General features: G+C 39.9%; 1 protein-coding gene across 5 annotated transcripts in view; it reads left to right on the forward strand.

Moving 5' to 3' along the window:
- The window catches only part of PATJ (PATJ crumbs cell polarity complex component), a 150,482-nt gene that overhangs the window by 21,386 nt on the left and 113,384 nt on the right, over positions 1-15,712 (forward strand). For all 5 annotated transcript variants that reach the window (XM_051625062.1, XM_051625064.1, XM_051625060.1 and 2 more), the window contains exons 11-15: positions 277-415; positions 7,172-7,248; positions 9,706-9,762; positions 10,615-10,749; positions 14,722-14,886. In XM_051625062.1, coding sequence (XP_051481022.1) covers positions 277-415; positions 7,172-7,248; positions 9,706-9,762; positions 10,615-10,749; positions 14,722-14,886 — 573 coding nt within the window. The remainder of the gene's footprint in view (positions 1-276; positions 416-7,171; positions 7,249-9,705; positions 9,763-10,614; positions 10,750-14,721; positions 14,887-15,712) is intronic.

The following is a 15,712-nucleotide window of genomic DNA, read 5'->3' on the forward strand; positions in this document are numbered from 1 at the left end:
ATGGGGAAATCAGTGCATACTTAGATTAGTAAATCCTGGCTTGTGGTTGTCCCATGACGTCAGAAGAAATTACTGTTGTGTTTCCTTTTAAAATGCGTTTTGAAAATATTACCTAATTAGTGAAATATAACTGATTTAATGAGACTGGTTTGCAAATACAATCTTAGGTGAAATAACTCAATAATTTCTGAACAAATGAATGTGGATGTTGCTTACAGGTTACAGCCTAAGTATGTAATGTGATTGCTATTACATTATACGATTTTCTTCTTTTAGGTTGATGGAGTTAATATACAGGATTATAGCAACCAAGAAGTGGTAGAGGCCTTGCGTAGCACAGGGCAGACTGTGCGCCTTACCTTACTGAGGAGGAAACCTTCTTCTACTATTTCTTCAGAAAGACCTTCAGACAGAGGTAATCCTTTTTGGTTTTTTGTTTTGGTTTGGTTTTTTTGTGTGTGTTTTTTTTTTTTTTTTTTTTTTAGCAACTGATTTGATTTTTCAGTGCCATATGATTGTAGGTTTTGGCAGGACACACTGTAGGAAATGAGATCCTTAAGGAGGAATGGAAAGAAACATAAATGAGGATTCAGGAAAACTAAGTACAAAACTCCTGTGTATCAAAAAAAAAAAAAAAAAAAAAAAAAGGAAAAAGAGCAGTTAGTGAGGTGATGTTACTACTTCATATGGTTTATAGCAAACGGTTTATTTGTTTTCATCTGTTTTCACAGTGCAGCCAACTGTTCCAACCCCTAGAGCTGTAGGGACTGAAACTAGTGTGGACAGTAAGAATGAGAAAAAGCAAGAACAGGAGGATAATCTTCAAAAGAAAAAGAAGCAGAGTCTGCATATAGCAGGTGGATAGGTTATCACTGATCATTGTCTTTAATCCATTTTCCATACTGATGGGCTGTCATTCCTTCCTCCATCTTTAGCTTGTGCTTTGTGATGCTTTTTATTCAGGTCCCTCTAAATTAAAGCTCTACCTGTTGAGTCAGTTATTTGGCAAATATATGGTAACTGTTCCTGATTTACCACCTTGCCATTCATATCTTTGGAAATGGATTCCACAGGGAAGTATCTCATTATCTCTCCAGGGCCAAAGGTGAGACTGGCCTATAATTCTCTGGATATTCTTCCTTGCATAAAATTCGCCCTTTTTCAGTCATTGATGATCCCCCTTTGATTGCCATTGTCATGATTAGCTGATTGCCATGTTTTGTTTTGGGACGTTTTTTGGAAATTATAGAGAAAGGAGGTGCAGCCCTTTCAGAACTCTGGGATGAATCTTCATAAGCTCTACAGAGCTGAATGCCTCCAGCTCACTGATTCCTCTTTCTAGCCCTGATCCTACTTTGATGACCTGAGGTGTCTGCTTCCAGTCTTCTCTTGACAGAGATTTGTTCATCCTCCTCTGCTGCCAGGGCCCTGAACCAGATTGACAGCTGAATAGCATCAGGAGATGGAACTCTTGGGAGTTCACATTTGCTTCCTGATCCAGAGTTACCTCAGTCATATCTATCTTATTGCCCTCACAAGCCTTAGGCTCCTGTGTCTGCAGAGTCTTTTCAAAATTTGGTTTCCTGTACATCATCTCTGATGCCCATTTGTTAGAGTTTGGTCTTTTGGTACTGCAGTAGCTTCATTAGAACCTCTTCCAAGCTACTCAGCTTTGCCTCTTACAGCCTGGGACCTGAGCTGCAGCATCCTCCCTCAGGAATTTTGAGAGAGTAAGACTTGCTGAAAGACCAGAGGTGGCTGGCAGCAGCAGGGACAGGGGATCATGTCTTGTGATAAGTCTCCACTTATAGGTCGTTTTTCACAAAAATGAGATACCATCTCCATGAACATCTGTCTGTCCTGTGTGCCACATGCTATGTAACTGTCTTGCTCTTGTTTGCTTGTCCTGCTTATAGTGCTCCTGGTCACTGACATTTCCTGGAATGCCAGAGAAGCAGAAAGCTTAGCACAGGTCATGTCCACCTCCTGTGAGATTCTCCACTCAGCAATGAACCTCTCATTGCTACCTGCTGGTTCCCAGACCCACTTAATTTACCTTGTGGTACTCACACTGCTTCTTCCCATGCTGCTGTTGGAAATGAGAGCTCAGTTGCTACACATGCAATTTCATAGAATCACAGAATGGTGAAGGTTGGAAGGGACCTTAAAGATCATCAGGTTCCAACCTCCCTGCATGGGCAGGGACACCCCACACCAGACCAGGCTGCACAAGCCTCATCCAGCCTGGCCTTGAACACCTCCAGGGACGGGGCTTTCACAGCCTCCCTGGGCAAATTTCTGGCTTGCTTGTCCTGAGCTTGCTAGTGGAAGCTGTTGACTGCCCACCTGTGCAGACAGATGAGAACCTCTGGTCTGGCAAGGCGTAAAGACCTGATAGCTGGAATCAGAAGCTGGATAGAAGTTCCAATTAGGCATGAGCTTTTAGCAGGAAACAAAATTGTACATAGGGGCAGATCACAAAGGTATGGATTACTTTTGGTTTTTAGCTGTCTTGTGAATCCAGGTTGGAGGCCTTTCCAAAAGGCATGCTTCAACTACCCTTCAGATTTCTGGGCTCTTCTACAAGAACTTCTTGGTGAATTTCTACAGCTTGTGTTAAAGGCAGCATAAATTATCCTTATGCCTTGTAGTTTCTAAGATATGTAGATGTAATAGAGGATTCTAAATTATGGCTGTCAATGAATAACAATTTTGCTGTGATTGTGGAAGACCTGTCAGTATTAAAGACAACCTGGAAACAAGAGAAATGTAGCAGTTCCTGTCTTCCGTGCTGTTTTACTTTTCTGTCCAAGCCTTGTAACCAGACATCCTTTGTTGTGACTTTTGCATGTTTCTAGAAATAGGAAGCCAAAATAGAGGTGGTTGAGTAGCTTGGATGTGAGGTTACCAAAGCATCGTTTTAGCTGTGGGAATGGAAAAGTATATATTGATTTGTAGTTACAATGGACAAATAACTTGAGGACTTAGCAGTAGGATGTATCATGGGGCAGAAGAGGCAGAAGGACTTACACTCACTTTGACAGAGGCTAGAAAAGAGCAACACACACTGTCCTGTATCTCTTACCCAGTCTTTTCTTGCTGTGGAACTTTTCATGCATCAAGTATTTTCTTTCTCTACTGAAGCAAGCAGTATCTCTGGAGTCAGTTCCTGACTACTCATGATTGGGTTATCTAGTGCCACGAGTGCAGACGTCTGCCCTGATGCGAAGAGAACTTTCTGAGAAATTTGCTACCTAATACCTAGTGCTGTGAAATTATGGTGTAGCAAGGCCAGGATCAGTTTCTGCTGAGAACTGACGTTGCTTTCACCTGGCTTGAAGTTGACAAACTGTTAGCCTCAAGGTGTGTTATTTAGATGTGCCTCAGTGATCCCTGCTCTGCTGATAATCACTTTGGATCAAACTGTATTTTTCAGCCCTTCTCATAGCAGACCCAAACTCCTTCGTTGTGGATCCACTGCCTCTCCATAAATACTCCAAAGCCCCCTTAGTTTCAAAAGGAGTTTGTAACCAAGCTGCATGTGTATGAGTTGCTCCTCTAGGATTGTGCAGAGCTTATCTCCTTCCTTGGAGCTCTGTGGAGTATTGGTGCAGCTGCATCTGAGTCTGGCTACAATCACTGCCTACAGTCCATAGCTGCTGGATGGACCCATTTGATTCCTGGCAGGGGCAGCATGGTTTATCTGACCTGCTTTCCCCAGTGCATCAGGTAGCAAGTGTACTACCAGATATTCCTGTTCTCCATTGTATCCAGACTCCCCTTACCTGGGAGAATACAGGACACTGTGTTTGTATGCACAGTGTGTCTTGGGATAGCAAAATTTAAACAGTGAAGGAACTGTTTGTTTGCAGTTGAATACTGCCCTTGGTACCATCTAGCGGTGCTGGTTCTCTTCGGGCCAGCAGGATGCTGCAGTGAGCACAGCTTTGAAACTGAGTAATGAATCAGGAGCTTTTCATGCAATGGTAAGCAAGTATCACTGCTTCATTAAACCAGGTTTTTTCACAGTGAAAACCCACTTTCAGTTACAAGGTTCTGCAAAAGCTTTATGCAACTATAAAATGCATGTGTATCTCTGTTAAAAGGTGAAATACTTAGTTGCAAATTTGACTCCTAGTGAAATATGATGTATAACACTTCAACTTGGAATGGAATTTAATGGGCAGTTTTAAATTCCAAAGATAGGTGCTTATTTTGGACGTGGTGATGGGCACTTCATTATAATGGTGCTAAAGTAAATACTGCTAATTTAAGGCTCTGACTAAACTCTGGAAGTGCTTTTAGAAGTTTAATGTAGAAGGCATGTTTTATAAAATATGTATTACTTCCCTTTAAGCCCAGTTGTGTGAAATTCTTAACTAAATTGTGTTTCCTGGAGAGGTATTAAAAGGTAGTTCTGGCCAGGCAAAACTGTGCTTTAGCAGTTCTGTTACAAAGGCAACATGGTTTAGGATGCAGCGTGCAGGAGGCCTGAAACTTTCTGTTAGCAGCCTAGAGGCGATTAACTTCACAGCTGCATCTGCAAGACTGCAGACTGGGCAGAACTGCTTTCTTTTTTCCTTGCAGCAGTACTCAAAACCCAAAGACATGATGCTTAAGAACAGCTGGGAAAAAAATACCCACCAGTAGAGCAGACAAAGGTAGTGCATTAATGATGTGCACTAGAGCACAGTGCACATCCTTGTATAGGAAGATTGCAAAACCAGGAGAAAATTACAAGAAAAAATGACCCCAATTTTTGACAAGGAAAAATAATTTTTGCAATACACTTGTGATTGATTCTTGATGCTTGCTCATTAGAAGTGAAAAACCATAGGGAAGTGCATGCAGAAGGACAGACTAAATATGCTAAAAGTTGTTGCTGATGAAAGCTGTCCCTGGGAAGTATTTTTATTTCTGAGGTCTTGCACATTTTAGATGTGCTACCTTTCTCAGGTCATGAGAAATCCAGCTGGATGAGAGATTAGGAAGAAACTTCCTACTAGCTCCCATGTAGAAAAAGCTGTTTGAGAAAAAAAGGAGCATTTTAAGTGAATTGGGTGATATGACTGGAATTGGACAAATTTATTCCAAACCCCTCCAGCCAACATTTCCACAGTTCTGAGGGAGTTACAAGCAAAGACTTGAAAATACTTGAAAGAAAGAAAGGGGGAAACTTCAAATGAAGACACGCATCAGCACCTGCTCTGAACAACTCATAGATTTTGGTAATGTGTTTTAGAAGTGACAAAAAATCTGTATTCAGCCAAGTGAGCACAGCTTACAGTTACTGAAATGAACTTTGAGCTTGACCCTAGGATTCATTACTCTTGGTAAACCTTAAAATCTGTATTTAGCTGCACAGGGTGTTGCAGGTGCTTAGATCCTCTCTGTTCGTGCTGTAACTGCTATAACATGCTATAATAGCAAAAAAAAAAAATATACTAAAGAATTTCTGTCCCTATGTATTTCTGCAATTAGAAGGAGCAGAAAAATACATTGCTATTCTGTTTCTGCTACAGTTGAGAAGAAAAGATAGTGATGAGCCTGTGCTTGATATCAAGGCTCACAAAGCCTACTTCTCCTTAGAAACTTCAATTAAATTTCAATGGAAGAAAAAACCCTTAACTCACAGCTGAGAATTTCAGGACAATTTGTGTATCCCTCCCCCTTTTTGTTTTTTTAAGGACATGATTTATTTCAGAGCTGTGTGCTGTATTTACAAACCCAAGTTTTTATCCTTGGTGGGGTTTCTTTTTGGTTACAGAAAGTAGTTATCTGAATTGCTGGAATCCTTGGGTATCTGTATCTCCTTGAGCCTAGAGGTTAAAGACGCTTTGGATATTTCCAAGTGAAATCTGAGTTGTAAGCTCTGCAGAGTTTGGTTTCTCAGTGCATATCAGGCAGAATTTGCCTATCTGGCATGACAGAGAGTGAGTGGAAGAGATACAGTGTTGGGTTATACTGTTGTGCACATTAACTTAAATATTTGTTTTTAATGAGCAGAAAACTTCAAAGTTCTAAAATGATGTAATGAGGGTTGCATTGCAAAGCTCGTGTTCTATCTTTGCAGTCTGCAAAGGTGTTGAAAGCAGAGGCAGGTTGACATCCCATTTGTGTTGGCTTCTGCTAGTAGGTAGGCTCTGAGCTGCTCTTGGTATCTTCTAAATCCCCCGAGAGGTATTTTACTGGTGAGCTTGTGTGCAAAATGCAAGGTTGTGATTTACATTCTAAATTTCAGTACAACACATCAACCATACTAAGAGGTCTGTGCCTTGTCTAGACATCTGACAAACTATTACAGTCAGTCAGGGGGGAAAAAACCCCACATCCAGCTTTCGGTAATTCAGCCCCCAGTTGCTGCTGCTGTAGCTGCTAGATGGAATTTGCTTTCGAGCTTGATTCCTACCAGTTAAACATTGCTTCAGCTTGGAACTTTATACGTGCACTGAGCTTCTGGATGAGGTCAAATGCAGGGCAGCCAGTCATTTTATGCTGTCTAGCTCTGTCAAATTGTCTTACATGAATGTAATACTGCCTTGGTTGCATAAGTAAGAAAGCTGAAAAGATATAAATGTCAAGATAGCCCAGTTCCCACGGAAGACTGGTTTAGAACTGGAGCTTATATTAAAGCTCATGTTACTTAGTGGTCTAATTAAACTAGACAAGCCTTTATACCTGCCAAATGTATAAATAAAGTCTGTGACTGCATTGTGCTGACACAGCCCCTTGATAACGGCAATATCTTGTCAGGTGTTTTACTTCTTAAGGGAGTTCATTTTGGTGGGAGATAGTGCTTCCCTGGAGTGGCAAGCATTTTTATAGCAACAAATTATGAAGTCATGTGAAATTTGTTTTGCAGCCTGAAAGAATGATTTATTTACAGTACTATGTGGTACAGAACTCTCATCTCATCAATGCAAGCATCACCTCTTCTGCTTCTCAGTTGAATAAATCACACGTTAGTAGTAGCTGACATTTTGCATTGTTTTCCTAAGAAAGACGTTTTTGATTTGCACTGCTTGATAGACTGAGCTTAATGCACTTTCCTTTTTGGGATTATGCCCTCTAATCTTTTATTTACACTGAATTTTTATTGAAGTATTTAGAAGTAAATGTGTTTCTCAGTGTGCAATATGCTTGTAAATCTAATACTCGCTTTCATATTTAGGAAGAGTCCCACTTCCTCCAGCACATGAGCTGAAATCCAAGTGGGAAAACCTGCTGGGACCTGAATACGAAGTTATGGTATGTTATCTTTCAATAAACTATACTCATGTATGTTATTTCTTGAAATTACAGATCTGTGAGCTGAGCATTACAGGCTGTTTATAGAACAGTTTAGTGTTAGGAACAGATCGGTAACATCAAATTTTGTTTCCCATAACATCAAGGCTGAAATATAGGAGTGTTATAATAAGGTGTTTAGTTTTTTTTCATTCTGTTTATATAGAACCTATTGTTTTACAGGTACTAGAAAGGAACAGTGATTTAAGAAAATAAACTGTCCTTTTAAATCTACATCACAGCAGCTAATTAAAATAGGTGGCATTTTTATGATTTCATTTATTATCTGTTTGTTTTACTGTGCGCTGGGAGAAAAAAGACTTGGGGTAGAGATCCTGTGTTTCATGAAAAATCTTACAATTTGGTTAAAAGAATGAAAGAATTATTTTCAAACGTGCTGGGAGAATAGGATGTAATTCATGGCAGTATAACTTTGTGGTGCTGGTGTCTATTAGATATTTCTTCACCTCCTATTAAATAATTGCCAAGCAAAAGATGGTTTTGATGAATTGTCATAAGGAGCTGACTGAAATTGTAATTCACTGCTGCTTTTCTGTGCTGTGTTAGCCACTGAGTCTAGATAAAAGACTCCAGCCAACGTTCTTTCCAAAGATTTAAAAAATTCTCACCACCACCACCAAGAAAATGCCCTGTTTGTCTTTGCAACGCTTGTCCAGTTGATTTAGAGACACTTATTTTTACTACTTGGAGTAGCCATCGTTTCAGTCGCTCTCTGGAAGATTTAAAGTAGCTTTAAGAATTGCCTTGAGAAACTCACTTCTCTTCTTTCCATTAGCACTCCTTTAAGATCTGGAGTTCGTGTAAGATTATGTACATGATGCAATAAATCTGTTTGGCTGCCCACTTCAGTTGCTTGGTATTCCCATCCTTACATTTCAAGAGTCTGATATTACCTCCCTTAGTGCTATCGTGCTTCCCACAGAGGATGAAAACCTGCTTAGTTTGTGAAACTGTTTCTAATTCTTCTTCAACTGCCGCCAGTAAAATGGCAGGAGTGAAAACGTTAATGATTGCTCTTTTCAAATAATAGAAGGAAACTATTGTGGCATCCCATTTTTAAAGTATTTTTTTGGTTCTTCCAGCTCTTGTTGTCTGTACCTACCTCTAGTCTTCCTTGGCTGTGATGATTAACAACATTTAGTTTGGTTCAGCCTGGTAAGACAGTCCTTGTTTCACACTCTCCTCACCTCCTACACTTAGGTCCCAGGAAGTCACCCTGAGGTGCCTGTGGGATTGAGTATTATTTCCTCTGAAGTATCTCTCTTCAGAGGAAATAACTGTTTGAAGATTTGGTGTCACTCATGGCTTCTGTGTTTCTGATCCTTTGTGGTAGCAATGGAAGGAGCTGAGATCCTGCTGAAACAGAAAGAGATCCTGTAATTCTGTACAGGGATGTATGACTCTGTGGTATTTGGTGTCAGGTACCTGAGCATGAGCAGTCAAGCTGAGGAATTATCAGTCATAGATTCATTTAGTTACAACTGAACAGACATGAAATGAATTCTCTCTGTCAGGAAAAATACCCTAAGACCTGGAAAACAAGATGCTGGAAGCCCTATTTAAAATCAAGTCAAAAGAATAAGCTGGGGCTTAGTATTGTTTTGTAGACACTTTGTTAAACTAGACATTTTCAAAGGAGCTTGAAGTTACCTGATTTTTTGCAAGGCTTTATATTTTCCAAATCCAACAAATGTAGCAATCCTCCCAAACAATTTCAGCTTCAGTGTCTCAAACTCCAACCCTGGGCCATAGATCACCACAAATGTCATCTGATTACGTTTCAAATTGGAATAAATAACCTTCCAAGATTACAGTTAAATTATGTTAAGCAAGAACACTACAAGAAAACCTGTGGTGAATATAGTTGTTTTATTAATATAAAAAAATGAAGATACACTGAAGAGTTTTCTTGTCACTCTTAAATAATGCACTTTGCATGGAAATTTGGTAATTAAACTCATGTATTTCAAGCCATGTTAGAAACATGCTGCAGAAGATGGTGGCTTAGTCTACATGTTAGATGGCTGTACTTTAGCCTGAAGTAATAACTTAAGCTATCATACTTTTCCAGTTCTGTTTGGCAAGTCAGTTTGGGTATTTGTGTCAAACATAATGGCATTTTGTGCTTATACAGGATTATTAAACTTGACTAAAATTGGCACTCGGGCTTCGGGAATAGGATAATGCTGGAGTCTGCTAATACTGCCTAATCACCACGTTCCTAGTTGTAAATGTTCTATGTCAGAAAGATATTTGTTTTAAATTATTTTGCATCAATGTGACTTTGTTTTAGTACAGTTTATTTGGCTCATCAGGTTTTTTCCTGCCAGAATTCATCATTCTAGTAAAGGCTTTATTGTCATGCTATTGAAAAGTGTTCTGATGTACAATTTTTAGGTTGTGAATGTGGATACGCCCATTACAGATGATGCGGAGCTCCAGAAGTACTCAAAGGTATGTTAATATTGTGCAAGAGGTGAAACATCTATATACTTGTGAGGATGTCTCAGTGAAGAAAGGCCATAAACTCATCAGTTATGGGTGTGAGGGGATGTTGAGGATCAGTGGGTTGCTCCTTTTACTTGAATATCCATAATTAATGGGGAACCAGAAGGGCAGTCAGTGTTTCAGCTTCAGTAATAAAAAGCCAGAAAATGGCCAAAGTGAAGGAGCAGAAACTGCTGGTCATCTCTTCTCCCTAGGCTGCCATAACTTCTGCTTTCTTGTCTGGGTAGTGAATCAATTTTGTGCTACCAGACCTAAGAAACTCATAGTTGGAGCCCCCCTAGAGAAAAATTCCAAATTAAGGAGGCCCATTGGGAAAGGGTAACAGAAAATCAGTTATTTCACCTTGCAGAAACAAGGTTGCCAGTATTATTAGCTATTCTCAGAGGACACTTCATGAATGTTTTCCATACCTCAAAGTATTGTAGCTCCTAAAGGAATGAGACAGCTGATCTTGTGATGAGTTTTTATGGTCATCACGAGACCATATTTCATTCACTTTTGTTGAAAACACACCTTTTGCGTAGGATAGACTTTAGGTGGTACTTTCCTCTGCATTTTTTCCAATATGGTGAACTTAAAATAGAGTTGAAATTGCCTTTTCCCCCAAAGGGCAGGTTGGTTGTTTTTATTTGTGCAAACACTTTGTATATGGACACTTGTGCTTTAATGCAGATGATGTCAGTATGAAGACTTAATCATACTGTGTGCTTAGTTTAATTTGGTGAGCTACTGAGTCCTAAACATGTTTGTATTGTGGTAGATAGAGATATCTACATTCTCATTCTTATCTTTTGGCAGCTGTTACCCATCCACACTTTGAGACTGGGAGTTGAGCTTGACACATTTGATGGGCATCACTATATATCATCAATTGCTTCAGATGGTCCAGCTGCAACACTTGGTCTTCTGCAACTGGAGGATGAACTTCTGGAGGTAAAACCATAACAACCCACCCAGAATAGATATATTTCCTGTTTGCTTAGCCTTCTCAAATGCTTCTATTAAATTCTAGCTTGGCTGCAGTGTGTGCAGGAGTAATCTTCCCAACTTGGTTGTAAGGGCAGAGTAGTGCTTTGGAAGTCACATTCATTTTCTTCACTCTTTCATTCCTCCTTTGAGGAGGAAATGACAAAATGTCAAATTCTTGTGACCTCTTAGTGGCTTCATGGGGTTTCTTTGTGAAATGTTTTGAGTTACAAGGGCACAGATAATAATTGTGTTGAAAGTGTTTGTATCTGCTGTCCTTATATTTAGCTCAGTCTTTTGAGCAGTTTGACTTTAGCTTTTGTGGTGGATAATCTTTCTTAATATTTGTCACTTTTAAAAAATTTACAATAGTCTCAGGAATAGTGGTTCCTGTTACACATTTTTAACTTGCTTGTTGAGTGTTGAAAGACATTCATGTGTACGAGCAAGTATATCAGTTTGTTTAAATAGGTATAAAGTGGTTGGTACTGGGTCAGCTTCGAAGTTACTGGAATTGGACCAGATCTATTTGCTCCAGAAAAATATTTATTTGATATTATTAAAATAATATCTGTTTTGTTTGTATGTGTATCTGTGAGAATCTCAGCCTGCAAGTGAAAAAACATTAATTTCCTATGGAATACCTGCTCTTTGTGGAGTATTTTGAATTTGAACGTGGATGGAAAGAACATTTAATTGACATAAATGGGAACAGAATTATGCCTTCTGAAAGATTAATTTGTTGGGTGTACAGCTCTCTTGCTTTTACTTGTTGTTCATCCTTTAACATCAAAAATTCATACTGTATCACTAAGACCTGAAACATTTTCTTCAGTTACTCCTTAATGGAGGAAGTCTTGATTCCGAAAGAAAGAGATTAATGGAATACTGGAAGTGTTGTTTAAATTCTTCAGTCACTAAACAAAAAAATGTATACAAAAAGCAATAATGTAGTGCTACAGAGTAACTTAGGAAACTTTAATTGCATATATTTAACAGTTTTACTTATTACTGTGTACTTACAATTAAGTTCAGGTATGTCCAGACCTAGTGAGCATAAATTTTTTTTCTACTCTGTAGCTAGAAAAAAATCCTCAACAAAATAAAAATGTGTTCTGGGGCTAAAGCTCTACATGCCAGGTTTAGCCCAGGGTATGTTCTTGCAGCCAAGTTATAAATCCCCTTGAGTAGGGGTTTACAGTGGAAAAAGTGACAGCCCCTTCCCCCAAACAAGTTGCCCCACCTCAACCTGATACAGTTGGGATTAAAATGTGATCAGCAAGGAAATTTTTTTTTTAATATATAGTGAGGTTGAACGTGAATTATTTTTAATGACGTGTTTGAATTGTGATAGAAAGCATGGCATTTTCTCACCCTCCAATTTTAGCTAATTTCATTGTGCTCTTTTTTAGGAGTAAATTGCTTCCTTGTGTCCTTCTAGTTTTGTTATAAAATTTCACTCACTCCTGTTTGGTGGCTCAACTAACTTGGAGTGGTGTGGTGAGTGAAGGGGGTGGAGTGTACCTCGTGTGGTTAGAGGCTGGTGTCTGGCAGCTGCAGAAGAAGAAATGGGAGTCCCTAGGTCTGCTTGGGAGTGTGTGGTAGCTCTTCTCCATCAATCACAGTTTGCTGAGAAGTGCTGGTAACGTTCCACCACGCTGCCACTCTCAATCCATTAAAAAATCCTTACGCGTAGATCCTTCTGCTTAAATAATTAACTAATGGATTAGCCTGATAGCTCAGCAGTTGTTGTAATTCTTATAGAAAAAGCCTGTAGCAGTTTGTGTTGCCACGTTGGAGGCCAGTTGCACCACTCTGAATTTTTCTCCTCGGCTGAGAGGGACTCTGTGTTTCCCAGCAGTTTTAGCTATATTTACTCTGTAAAAAGCACAAAAGAAAAAAGCTGGGGAAAAATAGAAGAGATCAGGAAGAAAACGGTGGCTGAAGTGAGATTGCTGTGTAGTCTTGCACAAGATTGAGTCCCTGTAAGGAGCAGGGAGATCTGGGATGTGGTGAGGAACTGTCTCAAGTACACATGTTCAGAGGTGTGCACATGTATGTTGTGCATTTGTGTGCTGTGTTTTCTAGGATCAAATGTGGGTTCATCCACATGAGCATTGCAGTATGGGTATGGAGTGAAGTAATGAAGAGAATCTTCAGTTATCCCCACTTTGCTTTGGTTCATGTTGAGGAGTAGACTTGGATGATGTGTACCAGATTCCCAAACCAGTGGTTGCACTCCAGAGACTTTGGACGTTGAAACAGCTTGAAAGGAATCCCTGAAACACAAGAGATGTTAAAATTGAGTCCATAGCACTAATTGGGTTAAACCCTTGCTCTCTGGGGGCTGCACTGCTCATCAGCATAGATGATGGTCACATCCATGATGCCTTCTGATGTTCTGCTTTCCTCATACTTAAGGAGACTGCTATGGTGCAAATAGAATCATGTCACAGAATTAAAGATCATCTAGATCCAAACCCTTTGCATGAGCAGGGACATCTCCCACTGGATCAGGTTGCTCTGAGCCCCATCCAGCTCGCTCTTGAACACTACTGAGCGTGGGGCTTCCTCAACTTCCCTGGGCAACCTGCTCCAGTGTCTCACCAACCTCATAGTGAAGAATTTCCACCCTCATGACATTGCAGGTATTAAAACACACAGAAGAGGATGAATCACTGTAGTTTTATTTTCCTGAGGAAGTACAACTGCAGTATCCCATTTTTAAAGCAACATTATTACCTATCTAGCTATGTATCTATCTACCTATCATGTTTTTTTTCTTAATCTGTGGTTTAAAACATCCAGTAACAATGGCCTTATGGTCCTCTGTTGTCACTTGGGATGGTAAGCTTTGACCTTTGTCAGGGTTTTCTGATTAATTGCTTACTGTCGTTTTTTTCTTCACTACATAAACATTCCTGCATGTTTTCTGTAGGATCTAGTTTAGTTTCAACCATTTAGTTTCATTTTAAACAACTGACAAAGTCATGCTACTTCTGACTTCAAGCGTTTGGTTAGAGCTCAAGCCCTGTATTTTATTAAAATATTTGGGAAAATTAGGTTTTTATCTTTTTGAAGTTGAACCCATAAGCCTAATGCTAAAGAAAATCCCCAACAAAGAAATGGGTGGAAATGAAAAAACAATGGTAGGGAAGATTTAGGCTAGGAAAAGTAGTGAGCAGAGTACAGGTGAGAGGAAGCTGAAGAGAGCAGAGCCAGGATGAAGAATTGCAGATGAAGTTCAAGTCCTACAGTAATGCCTGCAGGTTTTGCCAGGATCTTGAGGCCACATCTGGAATATTGTGTCCAGTTCTGGGCCCCTCAGTTCAAGAAGGACAGGGAAGTGCTTGAAAGAGTCCAGCGCAGAGCCACAAGGATGATTAAGGGAGTGGAACATCTCCCTTATGAGGAAAGGCTGAGGGAGCTGGGTCTCTTTAGTTTGGAGAAAAGGAGACTGAGGGGTGACCTCATCAATGTTTACAAATATGTAAAGGGTGAGTGTCAAGACGATGGAGTTAAGCTTTTTTCAGTGAAGACCAGTGATAGGACAAGGGGTAATGGATACAAGTTGGAGCATAGGAGGTTTAAGATGAATATCAGGAAAAATTTTTTTACTGTAAGAGTGACAGAGCACTGGAACAGGCTGCCCAGAGAGGTTGTGGAGTCTCCTTCGCTGGAGACATTCAAAACCCGCCTGGACGCCTTCCTGTGTGATGTGCTCTAGGTGACCCTGCTCTGGCAGGGGGGTTGGACTAGATGATCTTTCGAGGTCCCTTCCAACCCCTAGGATTCTATGATTCTATGATTCTATGATCCCTAAGGTAAAACTAGACTGTTACATTCAGCTGGGGAAAGACACGTAGGCAAAAAATGAAAACCTGGATGGTCTCTTTTAAATGAATCTTAGTGTGGACCTGTGTTTCTGCTTCTGTGCAGGTAAATGGGGTTCAGCTGTACGGAAGGTCCCGCCGAGAGGCAGTCACGTTTCTGAAGGAAGTGCCACCCCCCTTTACACTGGTTTGCTGCCGACGGCTTCTTGATGATGGCAGTGAGTCTCTTGTGGATGAGCCCACCATGGGAGTTCCCCCTCCTGAACAAAAGGTAGACCTCTTCTCATGTCATTCAGTTGTGTAAAAGGACGACTCTGAAAAAGTGAACGTATTTCTGAGAAACTTCCGAAGGGCAGTGTTTCTGTTTTCCTTTTGCTGTTTGAGTCAGACCACTTTTCAGTCTTTAACATTTCCTAAAAAACTAGTTATAGGAGGTAGTTTTGTGTTACATTGTCATATAAAGCTGCCTTTGCCATTCACTTTGGGCTTGTAAGGGACAGCTGGTGTTTCAGTGAAAGATACTTCATGTTTGCAACACTGGTACTCGTCCTACAGTTTATACAGGTTGGTCATGAGAAATTTGGTTGTACTATAAATACCAGGAAGGTAAATCACCAAGCTCGCATGCTGACTGTGTACATCCCATTCATCACCGGTACACTTAATAGGCGAGTGAGAGCTCTGAATGTTACTAAATCACATCCTTGCCACCATTAGCTGATTACTTCCATGTTCTGAGTAGGTTTTTATAGAACTGGAAAAAAATGAAACTTAATGTTTCTTTCCATTTAAAGCTTTAAAGTCTTAACTGAAGCTTGGCACTTGTAATGGTTGTTCCTATTTAGAAAAAGTCTTGACTCTCACCTTTTCTGATATTTTCTGATCTGTTTTCCTCTAAGGCAGAGATTTAAACAAGAAATATGGATATTTTGTGGAAGAATAAGGTGTACAGCATTGCACTTTTTTATGAAAGACCCTTTCTGTTGCAACAGAACTTGTTCCACTATGTTTTTTGATGTTGCATTTTACTGAACATTTTCTATGTGCATCCAGTCAGTTGCACATCTTTGCCATAGATACTGAGTGAACAGAAGTTG

Source organism: Apus apus, chromosome 7 (assembly GCF_020740795.1).
Source record: "Apus apus isolate bApuApu2 chromosome 7, bApuApu2.pri.cur, whole genome shotgun sequence".
Lineage (NCBI taxonomy): Eukaryota > Metazoa > Chordata > Aves > Apodiformes > Apodidae > Apus > Apus apus.